Raw genomic sequence first — 18003 nt, forward strand, 5'->3', positions numbered from 1 at the left:
AAATTATGAAAAATAGAAGTTTATTTTGAACCACCCATTGGGGCACCCTGATTGGGTAGTGGGGTGGGGGCGGGGGAATAGCTTAGGGCAAGGGGAAGTTTTTAAAGCACAGGAGAGGAGACGGGAGAGGGTTCTCTAATTTCAAATCCATCTCGTTGTCATTCTTAGTCACCAACTCTTTAAAATCTAGAAATTTTAGATTTCCCTCACATAAGGTTTGAAGTAAATGTTAACTTTTACCTCCAAAAAAAATTCTACAAAATATTATTATAAAATTAAATGTTATTTGTATTTACTTTTTTTCGATCAAAGTAATTGTTATGCTTCCTTCTACATAGGTAACATAGCAAGGCCAGTATAATTTCAATAAAAAATTTAAGGATAATATAAAATTTGGATAAACATCATGAAGTGATGGTGATGAACCATTTTCAAGGACAATAGCTAATGGACTCTTAAAAGTCAATTTTGAAGTTTGGATAAAACTTGCTTTCTTCATGTGCCCAAGATGAGTTTTTTCAAATTTTGATTATCAGATTTGAAATTTTTTGGATCTATTCGATAGATCTCACCATATTATCCTGTTCTTTGATATCTGTGTATGTTTAATGATGTAATTTCTATCATTAATGCATATTTTAATGAAATTATGATATTTTATATAAAAAAAGATGAAGGTAATTATACAGGGGTTTACCAAGTCAACATAATTTGTGGGCCCAAGGGATTTGACAAGGTTTAATTTATATTGTATAGTATAGGTATTTTATAGGTATTTTAATAGGTAGGGTTTGATTTGGATCCTTTGATCTACATTCAAACTTATTAAATTTAGTTAGACCCAAACCTATACCCAACCCCTTATGGGTCTGAAAAAGTAAACTCAAACTCGAACCCTCATAGGTTTAGGTATTCAACGGGTATTCGTGAATACTTTTTTGAACATACAGTGAAGAACCAAAGTAAAAATATTTTGAAAATATATAGAGTTAAAAAATAACATAAATATCATCCAATTTTTATTTTCAAATAATAAAATCAACATTCGTGATGTTGAACACAATATTATGAACTCAAAGAAAGAATTATTATCTACTAAAACTATTTGTTTTCAAAGTTTCATCCGTGTATATATTCAATCTTTTATTTATTTGCTTTCATTTTTTCTCTTTTTCTTGAAAATGTTTGTATTAATTATAATGACATAGAATATTAGGTTATTTTCCGAATTTACTTATACATACACACACATAGAATATTACATGGGTATTGGTAGGGTCTAATTTGGATTTGAATTTGGATCTAAATCATAGAAAACCATACTCCGCCCAAATTCATGATTCTCTTACAGGATCTAGATTTGGTTAGGGTCTGGGTTTAATAAATTAAAACTAAACCCTACTTAGATATACTGGGTTTGGATTTGATTTAGATAAAATCAGATCCATTGACATACCTAATTCAGTACCATAGGCTACCCTTAAAATAGTGCGTTTAGGTGAAATATGGATGACATCTTTGTCATCTTTGTAATTGGAATAGCACCTTTTTAATTAGATAAGACATCTTTGTCAGCCTATAATCTAGTTCCGTATACAACTTCTTTTATAATCCAAAGCTAGAACGTTGCATTCGATTAATAATAAACAATAATGTTGATTAATGAAACATACGGTGGCATGAATAATTGAAGAGTGCACCTATCTTTTATTATGTTCCGTGAATAGAAGAATCCGAAAAGTTTTAAACCTCTTGTGCTAATTGGACAATAACAAACCAAGAATCACGCCGTTGCATGACCCATCTTCGAGTTCATTGATTGAGACACGACAATTTGTCCTAGAATTTTCATCTTCCTGGTTTCATCACTCAAAGCTGGAAATGGCATGAGAATTAAGAGGTCACCTCCTTTCCTTAACGACTAAAACCATACGGCAGATAGATGTCAACTTTATTCACTTTCCCCCTAAATTGGCCCATCCAGTGGCATGAGAATTAAGAGGTCGGTATATATATAGATGTCAACTGTATATATAGATGTCAACGATATATACAGTTTTTTTTTAATCAAAGTAATTGTTATGCTTCCGTCGACGTAGCAAGGCCAGTATAATTTCAATAAATATTTGAGCATAATCTAAAATTTGGATAACATCATGAAGTGCAGGTGATGAACCATTTTCGAAGACAGTAGCTGATAGACCCTTAATCATAAGTCAATTTTAAAATTTCGAAGCGATAAAACTTGTGCTTTTTTTTGAATGTGATCAAGGTGGAGGTAATTATCAATGGGTCTACCAAATCAACGTAATTTGTAGGACCAAGAGATTTGACAAGGTTTAATTTGTACTATATGGTTCCATGGGTTACCTTTGAAACACGGCATTTAGCTGAGACATCATTGTCAAGCCTAGAACTAGTTCCGTATAGAACTTCTTATATTATCCAAACCTAGCACCTTGCATTTCGACTGACTAATAATAAACAATGTTGGATTAATGAAACATCTGGTGCGAAAAAATATATATATTCTGAACTAGAGATTCAGTGGATAGATACAAGAATTAGAACTTTGAAGTTGAAAAGAACCACAATCATGGATCCCAAGACAAGAAAGCTTGGGGGATCTCTGAAAGTTCCTTTTGTCCAAGAGTTGGCTAAGGAAAATCCCTCTTCTGTTCCAACTCGTTACGTACGCCCCGACAATGACCAATATCCAACCATCTCGAACGGTGGTTCTTTCCACCAAATACCAGTTGTGGATATGCAAAACTTGTTTAGTTCTGCTGAGGAGGTAAGTGATTTGGAGCTTCAGAAGCTGCATTCTGCTTGCAAGGAGTGGGGTTTTTTCCAGGTATATATACAAGGATTGAATGTCTGACAAACATATATTTGTGTGACAAGCTATTGTATATTTGAAATAGTTTGATTATACAACTTTTTTACAAAAATAAATTACCAAGTATTGATGTTTCGATGTTTGAACCATCAATTTGATGTGAGATTTGAACTCTAACCAACACCCTGGAGAGGAACTTTAAATTCCTTTTGGTGGCCACTAGACCAAAACTCTATGGTTACCTTTTTCAAGGTTTGAGACCATCCCACTTTTTTTTTTTGTTCTGAAAAAACAAAAAGAAACCATCTTCAAATGAAAGCAAAGTCCTATGAAAAATGAATCCGTTGAATGACTTAATCATCTTTGACCTGAATTTTACGAGTGCAAATCAGTTGAAAGTATACATTTGCTTATGTGCTGTTCCATCCAGACGCTATTACTTATGAGAAAAACTGTCAGCAGCTGATTAATCATGGAGTTAGCTCTTCATTGGTGGAGAAATTGAAATCAGAAGTTCAAGATTTTTTCAATCTGCCGATGGCTGAAAAGAGCAAATATGGTCAAGAACCAGGAGATGTAGAAGGATATGGGCAGGCCTTTGTCAAATCAGAGGAGCAAAAGCTTGACTGGGCTGACATGTTATACATGATCACTCAACCAGAAGATTTAAGGAAACCTCATTTATTCCCCAAGCTGCCTCTTCCTCTAAGGTATATATATTTGACCAACCATGCACAACACACACAAAACGGGGAATTTAAATCAAGTGTCATATCTTTAGTCTTGTAATTCTTTAACCATGCAGTTTTAGGATGAAAACTGTTTATGACATGAAACTAACATACGTAGTGTGCTAAAATTTTAGGCAAACTGTACTACTAGTTACTGAACTTTCTTGAATGAAAAAAAAATTAATGAAAATTTAATGGCTACTGATGTACTTTGCCATATGGTTTTGATTGAAGCAATTCAATGATACCATTTAATTTAACGTTTTCATGTCTATCTAAATTTGAATGCTAATGCATCAGACAGGTGAGATTTTTTAGTAGGTAAAGTTGATTTTTCTGTAAAATTATCTACTGAGAAAGATAGTATAAAAGAATGTGTTGATGTGATAATTTTTAAAGTTAACATTTCAGATTTATGTTTAGGGAAGTATAAAGATCCAGGAACGGCTGAATACATGATGACGAAGGGTCAAGCAAAAAAATTAGCTGAAATGCCAATGAGAAATTAACCACCCTGCCGCCCTCCATCCACTATCTTCCAAACCAAATAAAAAGAAAAAAAATATATTTAGAACAACAATATGAATAATTCAAAACATTAACCTATTGTCCATATGCTAGTAAGTCCACTAAGACTTAAGAAACTTTCTTTTTCACTTTTTGTGAGATTGAGAAAAGTAATGACCTGCCAACAATTTCCGTTTGTGTTTTGATCAAAGATTGATTTTTTTATTTTTATAAAACATCATATTTTCATTAAAATTTGCACTAATGGCAGAAATTACATCATCAAATATATACAAATATCAAATAACAGATCTGAAGAAAGGATATTATAAATCTGAAGAACAATAAAAATTACATTATAAATCTCCAAATTTAAAAAATGAGATAAAATAATTGTAACTCTACAGATATCTGTACATGCTTGTAATCATCAAATCTACTGATTAACTGCTTCAAGTCCATATATTATAGTGAGATCCACCAAATAGATCCAAGAAATTGTAGATCTGATAATCAAAATCTAAAAAACTCAAATGTAATAAAAGAAAAATGAAAAAATTATAAAAATCTCTCACTAGAAATCCTTAGAAGAGAATAAAACTCCACTAAAAAATTTAGGAGAGAAAAAAACTCTCACTAGACAACCCTAAGGAGAGAAGAAACTCTTACTAGAAAATTTTAAGAGATATTTTATTCACAAAAATGAAAAGAAACTATAGAGAGAGCCCCTCCCATGGGGAAAGATTAAAAAAATCTGATCTCTCTCTCACGGAAGAGTTGAAGGAGAGTTTTAGTTAGAGAGTTTTTTTCAAAGAGAAGGAAGAGAGAAGGAGGATGACCTAAGATATTTTAGGTCAAAATATTACTGATATTATAAAAGATGAAGTTGAACAATAAAAAATCACCAATTCACTGTGAAAATGGTTACAATGAGCTCAAATTTATTGAAATATCTTGATTCACTGTGCAATTTGAAAATAAAACAAATCAGTTACGATTTTAAGTTCATTATATAATATACATCTAAATTTATACTTAGACTTAGGTATGCTAAGTTCTCCTTGTAGCTTATTTGTATGTTAATCAATCCAATAACACTGCAATACATGAAACTAACAATGAAGTTTGTGCGCAAAATTTACTTTTCTTTTCTTTTGTTATGATACTAAACCGATATTTATGGTAGTTACCCTTATATTCCTTCAAATGTTCTTGGTTCTGCTACATAGGGAAAGTCTTCATGAGTACTCTATAGAGCTCAAAAGTCTTGCCTTGAAGATTCTCAACCTAATAGCAAAAGCATTAGGAATGAAACATGAAGAAATTGAAGTGCTTTTTGAAGAAGGGTTGCAATCCATGAGGCTGACTTACTATCCTCCATGTCCTCAACCTGAGCTGGTCATAGGCCTCTGCCATCACTCTGATCCTGTTGGCCTCACCATTTTACTTCAAATCAACGATGTACAAGGTCTCCAAATCAAGGAAAATGAAGCTTGGGTTCCTGTTCTTCCACTTCCTAATGCTTTTATAGTCAACGTTGGTGATATCCTAGAGGTAAGGATTCGCATAAATATAAGGCTTTATTGTGAATTGCCCCATTAACAAGTACATGCTTTTCAATTTGCTCCATCGTTGTTTGTTCTAAGGGTCAGTCACACTCTGCTCTGCTAAGCTTTGGGGGTAGGCACACTTTTGACTTTACTATTACGAGCCTTAAAATTGTATACTTGGCCCCTTGAAAACTAGTCAAAGATATAACTATTAACGTCATAAGAAAAAAAGTGAGTGTAAGGATGTTAATGCCCTTTCATTTCTGAAATGATTAATAATTTATTACTGTTGCCATTTTGTTGCTAAAAAATTTATATCTTCTCTATAGTATCTAATATACAAAAAATCAAATTAATAAAACCAAAAAAAAAAGCTTTTTCAATTAATATCCTTAAAGTCTTTTCAAATTCATATTGAATTAATGTTCTTTTATCTTATACATTGTTTTCAATTTATTGGACTTTAAATCTAATAATAATAATAAATAATCTAGTAATAAAAAAAATAAAGCTTGTTACTATAAAAAATAATATAGTAATAACAATAAATAAAGTTGGCAAAATTTTGAAATCATACTATAATATTAAGCTTGTTACTACTTAACATAGTAATATTTTATTCTTTTTGTTTAGGGATAATTTCAGATACATCCCCTGAGGTTTCTGACAGTCTCACTCCCCTCCCCTGTGGTTTCAAAAATACTACTAACCTGCCCTAAAACTAAATAGGCAGTCTCAAAGTAGATCCAATTCAAAAATACAAATAATAAAAAAAATGGGGAGCTGGAGAGAGGAACAACTATATACCAGAAATGCCTTTATTATCTTGCATTAATGAGCTAATCTCATATGAAGAAAGTGGGTTGAGAAGAGGTTCAAGAAACTGGAAGAAAAAGAAAAATTGATGCTAGAGCTTTTGCAATAGGTAGAATTGGCAAAAAACAAATTTGTTACTATTCAAAATTTTGTTAGTGAAAAACTTGAAAATATTGCTTTACAAGGGTAGTGTTCTGAGTCATATTAAATAACTTAATTTGATTCTGAATCAAATGGAGGTACGAGCAGATGGGGTTAATTTGACAGGGTAAAAGCTGGAATAAGTGCAGAAACTTGGGACTTTAAGAGAAGAATTTTAGAATTGGCAATACAAAAGAAAGAGTTTGATTCTGTTCAAAACATCCTAGGCAGACTTGTCTCTGAAAGTTGATTAGGAAACTCAACTCTGCCAATGTGACAAAGAAAATTAGGAAAAATGGTCTTAAAATTCAAACGCTGTAGGGTTGTTCTTGTGAGGTACCTCCTCACTGGAGAAAATTGCAGAAATCCCGGACGAACGAGTTGCAATGCTGAAGGTGCCTTTAACAGCATTCATGATGATTATCCTGAACAAAATATTAGCAAACTTGTGAGGGTATTTAAGCCTCTTTGACCATGATAATGTAAGAAATGAGACATAAAATTCTGACAGGGGAGGTTAGTGGTATTTTTGAAACCACAGGGGATGGGAGTGAGACTGTCAGAAATCTCAGGGGAGGTATCTGAAATTATCCCTTTAGTTTATGTAAATTGTTAGATGAATATTTTTGTTATATTTTGTTTGTCAGATTAGTCAACTATGAATTACTTAACTAAATTTTTAATAAGGACTAATATATATTATCTAAACTTAGAGGAGAATAAATAGAGATTAAATAAAAAAAAATCACTTTCTTCACCAGAAAAAGGGCATTAATAGTAAACTATATATAATTTCATCAACAAAAGAGCAATATTGTCGCCCTTCCGGGTTCGGTTCCGTGGTTGTAGTCCCAGTTGGGGGAGAGCCACGTCCAGGGATCGAATCCCGGCACTACCGAGGCTGGTGATGCTTGGGGCAGGCCGCTCCCAGCCTGCAATAGGGATTAGTTGGGCCGTACGGTATTACCAGTCCATGGGCCCAGATACCCTACTGCGCAAAAAAAAAAAAAAAAAAAGAGCAATATTGTCATAACACTCAATTTTCTTGACAAAGTTAAGATTTCAAACATTGACAAAGGTAAGATTTCAAACATTCACTAGATTTCTGGTGGTGTGAGGTGCATATTTTTAAGGTTTAAGGTGGTAAAGTACGAGTACCTCCAAATCCAAAGCTCAGGGGAACAAAGTGGTGAATAAGCTTTGTTTTGATTGGATCTGTCCTCTCCCTAGACTTCCAATATTTACATTTTTTTTCCAACATTTACCTAATGTGCCACAACAATCCTATAAAAGCCCAAATTGTCATGCGGAATGCATTTACTCTCCGACTACAATTAGCTTATGTACCAAATTTTTAGTAACTTAGTCATCAGAATCTTTTGCTAAGCTGTGACTGATAAAGCTATCAGAACTTCCAGTGTCCACCAATACGTTCACTACTACACTTCTCATAACCTGTTGTAGAGTAATGGTCTTTCTTTTGAGCCCAGAAGACAAAGCATGAAATGACATGTCTACCACAACCCCAAGATTACTAGTAACCTCATCTTGCTTCCCTTGGACATCTGCAAACTCAACTTCCTCCTCTTCGTCTTCTACCATCAGATGCAGCTGCTTCATTTTACTTTGATGTCCTGCTCCAAATATGTTGGCACACTTGAAACAAAGATTATTATTCCTCCTGTATTGGATGGTGAAATTTTCTATATGATGTTAGGACTAGCATTCTGATTAGCAGAAGCTACTTTTTCAACTCGATAATGAGGGAGCCCATAGATATTAGTTCCAATACCATGGCCAATTTTGATTTTATATACTTCAAATTTGGAGTCCACATTCTGCCTAGCCCCTAGTCTAATCTGGCTACGTCAAATGCTACTATTAAAATCTCAGGTTTGAACATCTTGACTGTGCCTAATTTCTTCTCTAAGCCCGCTAATGAAACTGGAGACAGAATATCGTTCACTAAGTCTTAGGGCAAATTACATTTTACCCCCCTGTAGTTTAGCATTTTTTACATAACCTCCCTATGATTTCAAAAGCTATACATAACCCTCGTATGGTTTATATTAAAGTGTCAAAGTGATGGAAATTGTCATTCGTAACGAAACTTCTAAAAATGTCGAAATTACCCTTATAAATATATGGCACACTAACTCCCTTATAGTTTAATATTTTACCATATAACCCCCTTATGATTTTCAAAATATATACATAACCCCCCTTGATTAATAAATAATTTTCAACTTTATATAATGGTATTTTTGATATTTTAGGTGACTCCGTTACCAATGATCATTCCTGTCACTTTGACACTTTAATCCAAACCATGAGGGGGTTATATATAGTTTTTGAAACTATAGGGGTTATGTAAAAAAGCTAAACCACCGGGGGGTAAAGTGAAATTTGCCCTAAGTCTTATTACTCGTGAGGAGCATCAAAGTATTCACCTGTTCAAACTTCTCTTGGTATTCTTCTAAATTACCAATCTATTGCGACTTATTGAAATGTTCCAAATTTCCTCTGTCAACAAATGTGTGCATGATAGTCCTTTAATTCCTTCCAAGACACACTGGATAGGTTTTTCAATCTTGACCCCCAGGAAATAGTTATCTGTTATTCCCTCATGATACATTTCAATCACATTCATTCTATTTTCATCAAAAAAATTTGTAAAACAAGAATAATTTATGGCATTTTCTCATTCATTCCCTGAGCTTATCCCCAAAGAACATAGGTAATTCAACCTTAAGAGTAACTGGGAAAAGGAATCCTATTCCAGTTCTCCTTAGTAGTCGCTCCAGGCTCATTTGTGGACAGCAACTTCTGTTGCTTCTAGGAGGTGGGAATCCCGCAATTTTCTTCTTCGCAGATCACTTTCTGATTGTCTTTACAAGACATCACCTTCATAGAAGAGTTGAATTTCTGATACACATTATGAATCATGGACTCCATCTTCTTGCCATTGCTTTCCCACTCATCTTTAAACTGTTGCTGGAAATTATTCATGGAGTCTAACTGCTGCTAAAAATTTCCTATGGAAGCCAGAGCCTTGTTCAACCTTGCTTCTGTTTCTTGACCTGCTCCTTCAAAGACTTAAAACAAGTAGTTTCAGCCATGATCAGGGGGTATTCAAGCAGCCAGAGTCAACCGCTTCATACCAACAACTATCAGGGACTCAAACATTGGAGTCCGAATTAAGTATTGATTTGGGAGAAAAATTAACTAGAGAAGGAAAGAATTAGTTCAGAATGAGGAATGATCAGAACGAGAGAAGAAGAAAGAGATGCAGAGAGAAAGATTGACTATAAGAAAGGAATTACTACCAAATCCCTTTCCTAACTAACTTCACTAACTGAAGGAAATTAAACCAAGCTATTCTAGTATTTAGTTTCCTAATTCTTCTAATTTTGGTGTCTTGTTTGTTTAGTTTTCATATTAGTTTAGGAATTAGTTTCCTTCATTTCTTTCTTGAGCCTGTTCCGTTTGTTTGTTTATAAATATTTCGCTGCCATGCTATTTCTTCGAGTGTGTGATTTGTTTTGATTATTTATCCTATGGGTTATTTTCCTACAAAGTATTAGAGGTCTGGACTTTGATTCTAGGGCTTGTTCATGAAATTGAAGTATGGTTCAATGTTATTCATCACGTTATGATGTTTTGATGGTAAAAATGATTTTGAGATTTGGAGTTGGATGATGAACAAAAATTTCAAGCTATTGGAATTTGGGATTTTGTCTAAAAGGGGTTCACGGAACCTATAGAAGGTACGAATTATCAAGCAGTTAAAGAGTTAGAGAAGGATAAATAGTTGGATTGCAAGACATTCCACTATTTCAACACCCAAGTCCAATAGCATGTAGCCAAAAAAATTTATAGATGCAAATACAGCAACGGAGGTTTGGAAAAATTTTGATGAATTTCTATGGTCATGGTGGAGAAGAATTTTGTGATGAGGTAGGAGAAAATTTTTTTTGATGAGTCAAAGAAAGAAGAAATTGCAGAAATTATGGGTACACATGAACATGAAAAATTTGTGGCCGAAAAAGAAATTGCACATGTGGTTGAGAAAGAAAGTGAAGTCGTTGGTGATATGGAAAATGTAACTAAAGATTGTGATAAGATAGAAATCTTTTATTTCATTGTGGTTGATGAATTTTTTTAAGCAAAAGATGCAATTGTTAGTGTGAAAAAATTAAAGGAAAAATATGGTGATGTTAAAAACATTGGAGGTGGCAACTATGATTTTCTGGTGTTGGTGACATGGAGTAATCAATGGAGTTTGGATGAACATGTTTAACTTTTTTGACATTAGTGATCAAGGCAAGAAATTGTTCGAAAAGTTTAAGTTTCGACCACTATTTCGTGTAAAGATGAAACTAAAAATCAATCATAAGTTGGAGTTAAATGTTGTGTCTACTGCAACTGAGTTTTTCATGGAGATTCAAGTCCGAAATGACATTGGAGGTGACCACAATAACGAGTTTGGTTTAAGGAAGGCAATAAAGAAAATTAAACCAAACTATCTTAGTATTTAGTTTTCTAATTATTCTAGTTTCTTGTTTCGGTGTCTTGTTTGTTTAGTTCCAATATTAGTTTAGGAGATTTCAATCAGTTCCAAATAAGTTTCGGTTTACAATTGTATTTGTTTAAGAAGTTTAGCAATGCATAAAAACTACAAGAGTAGTAGATTATTACTTGAAAAATTGAGTCGAGTTTTGAGAGTAAATTTGAGGGAAAGTCTCATAGTTTAGATTCGTAAGCGAAAAGTTACAATTTGATATTGCTATGATTGAGTTTTGAGTTAATAAATAATTGAATATTTGTTTGTATATTTATGCTCCTTCTCTTCTCACATACTTTTATATGTGTTAAAATTGCTTTTGTTTCTTATTTGTGCCCTATTATAAAAAAAAAAAAAAGTCTTCCCTACTTATCTAAATGGGGCCAATGGGTAGAAAAGGCCCATGGCTTAGGTTGGGCACCTCTAGGGGTGTCAATATGTCGGGTTTGGATCCAGACTCGACTCGGACCTGATAATTTTTTCCGAATATGGGTTGAGAAATAATTTTGATACCCGAATCCGTTTACTCTAACAAAAAAACAGGTCGGATACGAAATATAGGATTCCGACCCGGACTCGAACAATATATTAATAATTATAAAATATAAATATTTCTAAATACATTCTTTTACCAAATTAACGATTTAGTAATGACTTTGTAGATTGATTTATGGTTAGTTTTGGATTGACTATTGAGTTATTTTGTGATTTAGTTTTGTAATTTGATTTGTTTAAGTTTGGAGATTAGATTTGTGATTGGTTTTGGATTTAATTTTGAAATGTTTAAATTTGGGCTTTTTTTTCCCGAGTAGACCTGGATCGGACCCACAACCCGTCAAACCCGAATCCGAAACTCTAAGATCAAAATCTGTCGGGTATACGAGTCGGATCCGAATTTACTACATAAAAACAGATTGGGTTCGAAATTTTCAATTTCAGTCAGAACCCGACCCGTTAACAGACCTAGCCACCTCCATTGCACTTGGGAGGGGTAGCTGCCTAAGGTCTGTCTAAGTGGCAGGGTCTATGTAATAATTTGTGATAGCAAGGGTTTCCATTCGCAAACAAAAAAAATAGAAGAGATGAAAAAAGAAACTCTTGCCAAGTCAGCATATTACATGTCTTTGGACTTAAGTCATTATTAAAATCACGAAATGATATCCAATGATTCATTCAACTTTTTTTTTTTTGTTGAGGGTAATGACATTCAACTTGAATATCCGATCTATGTGGCAATACCAAAAGACAATTTCAGTTCCCAATCTTAGTTTAATATAGCCCAAAATGCAACGAACCCCTATTATGATATATTCCTACTATAGTTGGCCAACCTCATCGAGTCCATGGACCGAATGAGCTAGGCCTTTGAAGTATCACTTCTAAGAGCATTTTCTCTTCGTGTGTTTTTCATCTGTGTTTTTAAACTCGGACTGGACCGGCTAATCCAATTGATCGAACTAGGAATCGGCCAAGTGTTTGGTCCGAGTTATCCTAAAAAATTGGATGGGTAGAAATTTGGTCAAATCAGGTCAAAAATCGGATTTGACCGGGTTTGACTGGAAAAACTGGAAGAACAGGTTGGTGTCAAAGTTTTTTTTTTGAAAAGATCAAAGTATTTTCAGTATTATGTTTCGACCCCTAGGTTGTTAAAAATTATTAACATACCTCAAATATTTCATATTTTATAATTGTTGTCCTATAGTTTGGTGCTATTTTTCAATCAAGTTCATAATTTTAATTCTAAACTTGTTAATGTTCATTAAATAATATAAATTGCTACTTGATCAAGTTCTAGCCTCTCTCTTTTACCCTTTTATACCTGCTGGCACGTATACATGCACATACACATGTTCGCATGTGTATGGAGTACGCAAAGAGAGAGATTGGTATATACTATTGCTTTGTATAAGGTATGAGAGTGGGAAAGGACAACTTTTAGCAAACGCAAAAGAATTGTTATGTTTCTAAAGATTGTAGCCTTTGTGTGTAGAATTAGTACTTGTGATTGCAGGGGATCGATCCCGTGACTTAAACTATTGAAGCCAGTTAAGTAACTATCCATTCGCTATTGTCATTCGGAAATTAGTTTACAATTATCCCTTTTTCCTCAAAACAAAATATTCCTGCATGAAAATCTTTTGAAACGTACAAACAAGTGCATTATGTCATATACGAAGTATGGATACTAAACTATTGAACAACAGGTAATCTGTCTAGCATTATTTACAATAATAGTTAGACTTACAAACCTTTTGCTTTGGTATGAAAGCAATTCTTGATTATTTTGTGTCGTCAACTTGGCAGATTATAACCAATGGAGCTTACAAGAGTGTGGAGCATCGAGCAATTGTAAACTCACAAAAGGAAAGACTTTCAATTGGTACGTTTACTTTCCCAAAATTGGATGGTGATCTAGGTCCAGCACCAAGTCTCATCAATCCTGAAAATCCAGCAAAGTTTAGCAGAGTCCTCATGGTGGACTATTTGAAAAGACTATATTCTCGTGAATTAGATGGGAAATCATATATCGATACGATGCGAATTTAAGCGAAGATAATGTCTATTATGTTGCAGGTTGAAATGAAAGATGTGGTTATGTATATGCTCCTTAAAAAATTGTTGTTTGGTGGTTATCTGATCTTTGTTGGATAAAAAACAATTATCAATTTGTTGGTGTCTCTCTAAGCAAGATCTTGTTTGCCTATTCGTGTTTTCTCTTTTAGTTTCTTTTTCCTCTGTTAATTATCCAAAGACATATTAGTTCAATTTTCCAGTCCAATGGCTTCATTTCTTTGCACACAATAAAATACTAGTTGGTTTCCTCTCAATCATTTTCCCGAGAAATGAGAGCCCTTTCCAATCTAACGGCCAAACTGTTATATGTGCCTAGAAGTATTTTGATTTTTTTTCCAAGACAATAAATGAACTGATTTTATATTTAAAACCTTCAACAACTTTTTCACTATCAACCACAAGACTTGACCATAATTTTATCTAAATCGACACACATAAGATTAACTTAAAGTAATGACTAGGAATTAATGAAAATAAATATCGAAAACTGTGGATGTACCATCACCTATAGGGTTCGATGATATACAACCACCTAACAAAACAAAAGGTTAAATAATCAAAGCCCCTAACTTTTAGTGTAATTTGCACTTTTTCCTTAACGTTATCTTAATTTTTTGCACTTTGCCTCTTCTGGTAATGTAATTACTAATTTTACCAGTACTTCCATCTTTCTACACGTATAGCAATTCAAAGGGGTTAGAATACTTGGCTTGCGGTTCTAATGCTTTCAATTATTGTCGAGGTCTCAACCAATAAGGTACTATCTGTTCATGCCTCTGATGTATACGAGTCATTTTAGAAGCAAAACAACTCCCGGAATAAAGCCAACCTATGGGTAATAATGTTAAATTTAAAATTCTATCCTAAAACCAATCGATTTATAGTTGAAGTGCAAAATTCCAAACGACATATTAATTGTATATACGTAGTCTGGGAAAAGTCTCAAATTGGATAGAGCAATTGCAATTGATGGTTTAAATAGTTTTAGTATGAACATTCACTACATGAGATTGATTATGAGACACAATTTTTAATAAGTGATAAAACTTGCTGTATTATTAGATACGTTGTTAATATTTGTATTTCGTTGTCTTAATGGTTAAATATATGTGTTAGTAGTTACATTTTGTAGTAAAATTGACACTGATATTTTGTGACTGGCTGGGCACTGATGTGCTCTCTTTAGGCTGATGTTGTCTACTTTAATAATGAACAATCGCAAGCTCATCTGCGTAGCAAAGTGTGTGGATCCTATTTTGTAAGTCATCAATTTTTGGAGATGGACTGATCCAATCACCCATTTTGCAACAATTTTGATACAAATTGGTAAAGGAATACATCACTCCAGACAACCTCTCAATGTTATCAACAATTTTGTAGAAACATTTATAACCGTTGCTGGTGCTTTCTCTGAGATTACTTTTTTAGATGACCAATACCAAAGAAATTCCATTTAGTTGTACTAAACAAGCTTATTATTCAAGTGTCACCGATATTGAAAGTGAATGATAAGCTCTTTTTCAGTCGGGAGAAAACTCGATAAACAAATCAAATCGTCAGCCATGGTGGATTGTGTTGCGCATGATTCATGAAAGGAGTTGACGGGTATTTTACATACGTGCAAGCTAAAAAATACCGAATTACACCCGTTCACTGCAAGTATACAGATCAACTAGTAGTTTAGGGTATATATCGGGTCGATCCCACAGGGAAGAGTGAACAATTACCGGTATTACTAAAGCTTCTCTATTATTTAGACTATCAATTAATGATAAGAAATTTAACCTACTGCACTTATACAAGAAATTAACAAATGAAAGCTCCTTAGGTTGTGGTATCCCTAACTACTCATGCAAGTGCTATATTTGGATCATTAATTACTACATCTGGGCTAGTTATGGTGTAATTTCCTTATGCATTTGAATCCTACTTTCGTAGTGAATCAATTATACTTATAACTAATCCATACCTATTCTCATGGTTATGAAATTAGCTACAAGTTCATTTCTTCAATGAAATTACATGAAATGAATCACTAAAAACCACATAAGTGCACCTCTACTTTCGTGAGTGTACTCCCTATGTTTAGCACTTCTTGAACTAGTGTTAAATATCAATTTTCATTGCAGAAACAACACCTTAGATAATCACAATCAATGGTACCAGATTAATCATGATTTAAGAAGCCAAAGTGCTAAATAACTTGCTCAAATCATAGCAGTCAAATAACCAAATAATAAACACTAACAATTATAGAAAGTTCAACCAAACCCAAGGTATAAACTTTAGAAACACATAATGAACACAAAATCCAGAACTTGTATATTAACTAAACTTGGAATCAAATACAAAAGATAAAGAGTTTGGAAGGAATACAACCCTTGTCACATGAGCTTTCTTCCTTGCCTTCTTCATCCTCCATCTTCATCCTAATCTAGATAATAAACAAGAATGGAAAAACTACACTACTCTATACTAAGCTAAACTAACACTAGAGAGATGAAAGAGCTACATTTCTGCAACTTCAAGCTCTCCCGTAGCTCACTCTCTATTTTTCTTCTATGAACTCTAATCCCCTATAGTCTCCATTCTCCTCTTTTCTTCAATGAATTTGGCTATTTAATGATGAAAGGTGGTCAAGAAATGAAGCTTTACACTTTCTCCTTACAGCTGGTAATGTTTCTCACATGTCTAGCATCCCATGTGAGTTGGTGGAGGTGAAATTGAGTTTTCCGCGTAAAAAGCAGCCTTCTCTGACCACAATCCGGCCAGGAATCCGGCCACAAATCCGGCCAAATTCAGGCCGGATTGCTACAGTAAATCTGGGCTGCTACAGTGATCCGAGCTGCTACAGTACCTCCGATCCGTATGGATCCGAGCTCGGATCCACTAACCCAGAAACAGCCGAGGGTTCGGATGAATAGTGGATCCGAGTGTGGATCACTTGCTCTGTTTTTGGCCCAATTTCAACCGATCTTTTCTTGATGTTAGAGGCTGAACCAGCTCATGTCTAAAACACGAAAGTTGTAGCCTTATGCGTTATCGTTCCAATGCATCAAGAATCACCTCATTTGGATCTGTGTAGGCTGAGATATGATGGAAATACCCTTGCCTGCTCCATGCCTTGTTCCAGTTTCGACCAATAGCCATTGACTCTGTACTTCGGCTTTTTGACCTGGAAAACCTTCAAACTGGATTCAGATGTCTTCACCAAAGTTGTAGATCTATCTCTTATCTTCAAATGGGTTCAAGAATCATCCCAATCCAATCATTGTAGCTCAAGTTATAGCCGAAATACGAAAATGTGTCAAAACTGTCAAAATACACAAAATCCAAGTAAAAAGTGATAAAAACCTCATTTAACCACTTAAAAGCATTTTATACCAATTATAGCCAAAATGAATCATTTTCTTCCAATAATATATCCAAAGTGACTAAAAATAATATAAAATATCATACAATTATTACGTAAATTAGTCACTTATCAGGAGTTAGCTATAACAAAAACACTAGCCTTGTCGTAAAACAAATCAGAAAATTTGCACCTCTGAATGAGCCTTCAGCTCCCCATTTGTTTTTCTCAGATTTTAATTTATTTAATTGATCAAAATATCATTAATGCTTTTTGTTTGGATTGAAGCTAAAAATATTGTTTTATTAGTTAAGTTTAGTTTCTAAAAGCAGAATAGTCCAAATGTGACATATCAAAAATAGGAAAGAGTGCCAATAATTGTGAAATGTAAATTTCAATTTTTTTAATTAATCTTACCCAAGTAGCATATGATCAGGTTTGAGGTTGGTTAATTTACCAAAAATTAGAACAAACAATTAAACGTTATGAACATAATATTAAGGAAATTTTCCAAAATTCCTTTAGTCTTTTATTAACCTTAACAAAAGTAAGTATGTTTGTCCAAGAACTATAACATATCAATAAGGAAATATCTTTCAAATATCTAACTATATAAAGTGTGATTTGAATTTGTGGTGCTAAAATTTTGTGTAATCTTTTACATTATCGTTAAAAATTTCAAAAAGTAAAACCAATTTTTAGTAACATAGCTTTTATAGCTAAATATGAGTTATATTATTTAAACACATGACACATATAAAGTGTGCCTTGATCACGAATTGATATCAATTGCAAAAGATAGGGTCAGAACTGATTATTGTGTAACATAGGCAACCAAATCAATTTGAAACCAAAATTTAATGAATTAAAATGTCCATTTATGGAGCATGTATGAACGCAGGGCAGGGACGGTTGATATCCTGAATAGT

At 33.6% G+C, this 18003-nt stretch overlaps 1 protein-coding gene across 2 annotated transcripts; it reads left to right on the forward strand.

Annotated features, from left to right (window-relative positions):
* The first annotated feature begins 2583 nt into the window (after positions 1 to 2583).
* LOC113783652 (protein SRG1-like) lies at positions 2584 to 13852 on the forward strand. 2 transcript variants are annotated; one of them, XM_027329847.1, is made up of 4 exons: positions 2584 to 2854; positions 3302 to 3549; positions 5307 to 5631; positions 13453 to 13852. In XM_027329847.1, the coding sequence occupies exons 1-4, from the start codon at positions 2597 to 2599 to the stop codon at positions 13693 to 13695; spliced, it is 1074 nt and encodes a 357-aa protein (XP_027185648.1). In that variant the 5' UTR covers positions 2584 to 2596; the 3' UTR covers positions 13696 to 13852. The 2 variants fall into 2 exon arrangements, with proteins under 2 accessions (XP_027185648.1, XP_027185649.1); XM_027329848.1 differs by having other exon boundaries at positions 2584 to 2794.
* Positions 13853 to 18003: the final 4151 nt, after the last annotated feature.

This window comes from Coffea eugenioides, chromosome 9, assembly GCF_003713205.1.
Source record: "Coffea eugenioides isolate CCC68of chromosome 9, Ceug_1.0, whole genome shotgun sequence".
In the NCBI taxonomy this organism is placed as follows: Eukaryota; Viridiplantae; Streptophyta; class Magnoliopsida; order Gentianales; family Rubiaceae; genus Coffea; species Coffea eugenioides.

Excerpts from the sequence above, each read along its gene's own strand:
- LOC113783652 (XM_027329847.1), top strand. The coding sequence starts at position 2,597 with ATGGATCCCAAGACAAGAAAGCTTGGGGGATCTCTGAAAGTTCCTTTT. Across the intron at positions 2,855-3,301 it reads AGGAGTGGGGTTTTTTCCAG|CTGATTAATCATGGAGTTAG; the intron begins GTATATATACAA and ends AACTGTCAGCAG. Across the intron at positions 5,632-13,452 it reads ACGTTGGTGATATCCTAGAG|ATTATAACCAATGGAGCTTA; the intron begins GTAAGGATTCGC and ends TCAACTTGGCAG.